This window comes from Buceros rhinoceros, unplaced genomic scaffold (genome assembly GCF_000710305.1).
Source record: "Buceros rhinoceros silvestris isolate BGI_N320 unplaced genomic scaffold, ASM71030v1 scaffold3908, whole genome shotgun sequence".
NCBI classification, from domain to species: Eukaryota; Metazoa; Chordata; class Aves; order Bucerotiformes; family Bucerotidae; genus Buceros; species Buceros rhinoceros.
The window spans coordinates 11,732-12,832 of record NW_010424927.1 but is presented as its reverse complement, the minus strand read 5'-3'; the positions used below and the strand labels follow the sequence as shown (position 1 = coordinate 12,832).

At 52.4% G+C, this 1,101-nt stretch overlaps 1 protein-coding gene across 1 annotated transcript in view; it reads right to left on the bottom strand.

Annotated features, from left to right (window-relative positions):
• The window catches only part of DCT (dopachrome tautomerase), an 18,257-nt gene extending 17,432 nt beyond the window's left edge, over positions 1-825 (bottom strand). Inside the window, exon 1 of the mRNA XM_010140945.1 lies at positions 525-825. Coding sequence (XP_010139247.1) covers positions 525-825 — 301 coding nt within the window. The remainder of the gene's footprint in view (positions 1-524) is intronic.
• Positions 826-1,101: the final 276 nt, after the last annotated feature.

The window sequence follows — 1,101 nt, the reverse complement described above, 5'->3', positions numbered from 1 at the left end:
CTGGAGATGGGGAGGGAAATGGCAGGATGGCCTCTTTGGTGTTTGTACAGACCCATTTTGGATCCAAGCGAGTTGTAGACTCAACAGGAGGGAGAACACCCTGGCCAGACATCCACACATATTCAGTGCATAGAGGTATACCGTGTTGCGAAGTACTACACCGAGAGCAATAAATCTCTGATCAATGCACACTGACCCAGGTTCACTGCACCATGATTAGCAGTGACAGAGGTTTGAATGCAGCACTGGAATGTCAAAACCCTGAAAAGAAAGGTGATGGGTGGCTACAAGGACAGCTCCAGGGGCAAAGAGGAAAACTCAGAAGTTATCATGAGAGAAAACACTTTTTTGACTCCATTGCTCTGAAAAAGTGCTGACAGTATCATGAACGTGATAGCATTTTTAGGAAACAGATAATATTTTAAGCCTTCTTGATAACTTATGCCATCAAGGACTTCCCTGGCCTTTGGAGCAAGGTCAGCAGATCCATCAACCCCATTTCCTCACCCCAACACCCCTCTCACCTGTGCACCGACAGCTCTGGTTGAAGAACTTGAGGGGCCACCGTTCCCGGTCATCCACATTTTGAAGGGTGTAGGGGCCACTCCAGGGCTGAATGTCCACCTGCACCTCCTGACACCATCCCCTGCCCTGCAGGGACCCGCAGATGTTGCCTGGCTCTGTCCCCAAGACTGGGCAGCAACGCTTCAAGCGAAGAGCATCCACCGTCATGCAGGCACGGGGGAACTGTGCCTGCACCTGGGGTGGACAGCAGCAGCTCAGGTAGCCCAGCCCAGCCCAGAAGAGCCACCTCATGGTACCCATTATGCCTGGGCACAGACTCTGCCTGTCTGAACGAGCAGAGCAGGGAGATCTCTGCCGTGGGACAACCTGGCCTCGCCGCAGCTCCATGCCCCAGCTAACTGGGATAATCCCTCTCACTGCTGAGATGCTGGTATTGGGTGTTTGTTTAATCCTGGTCTCTAATTGCCTTGAATGCAGTTCAAAAGACAGGCACTTTGGATCTGTGGTGCCTGCCCAGCAGCCGCAGCTTTGAGCAGGGTTTATACAGAGGTTGGGAGAAGCCCTTGTTAGAGGGAT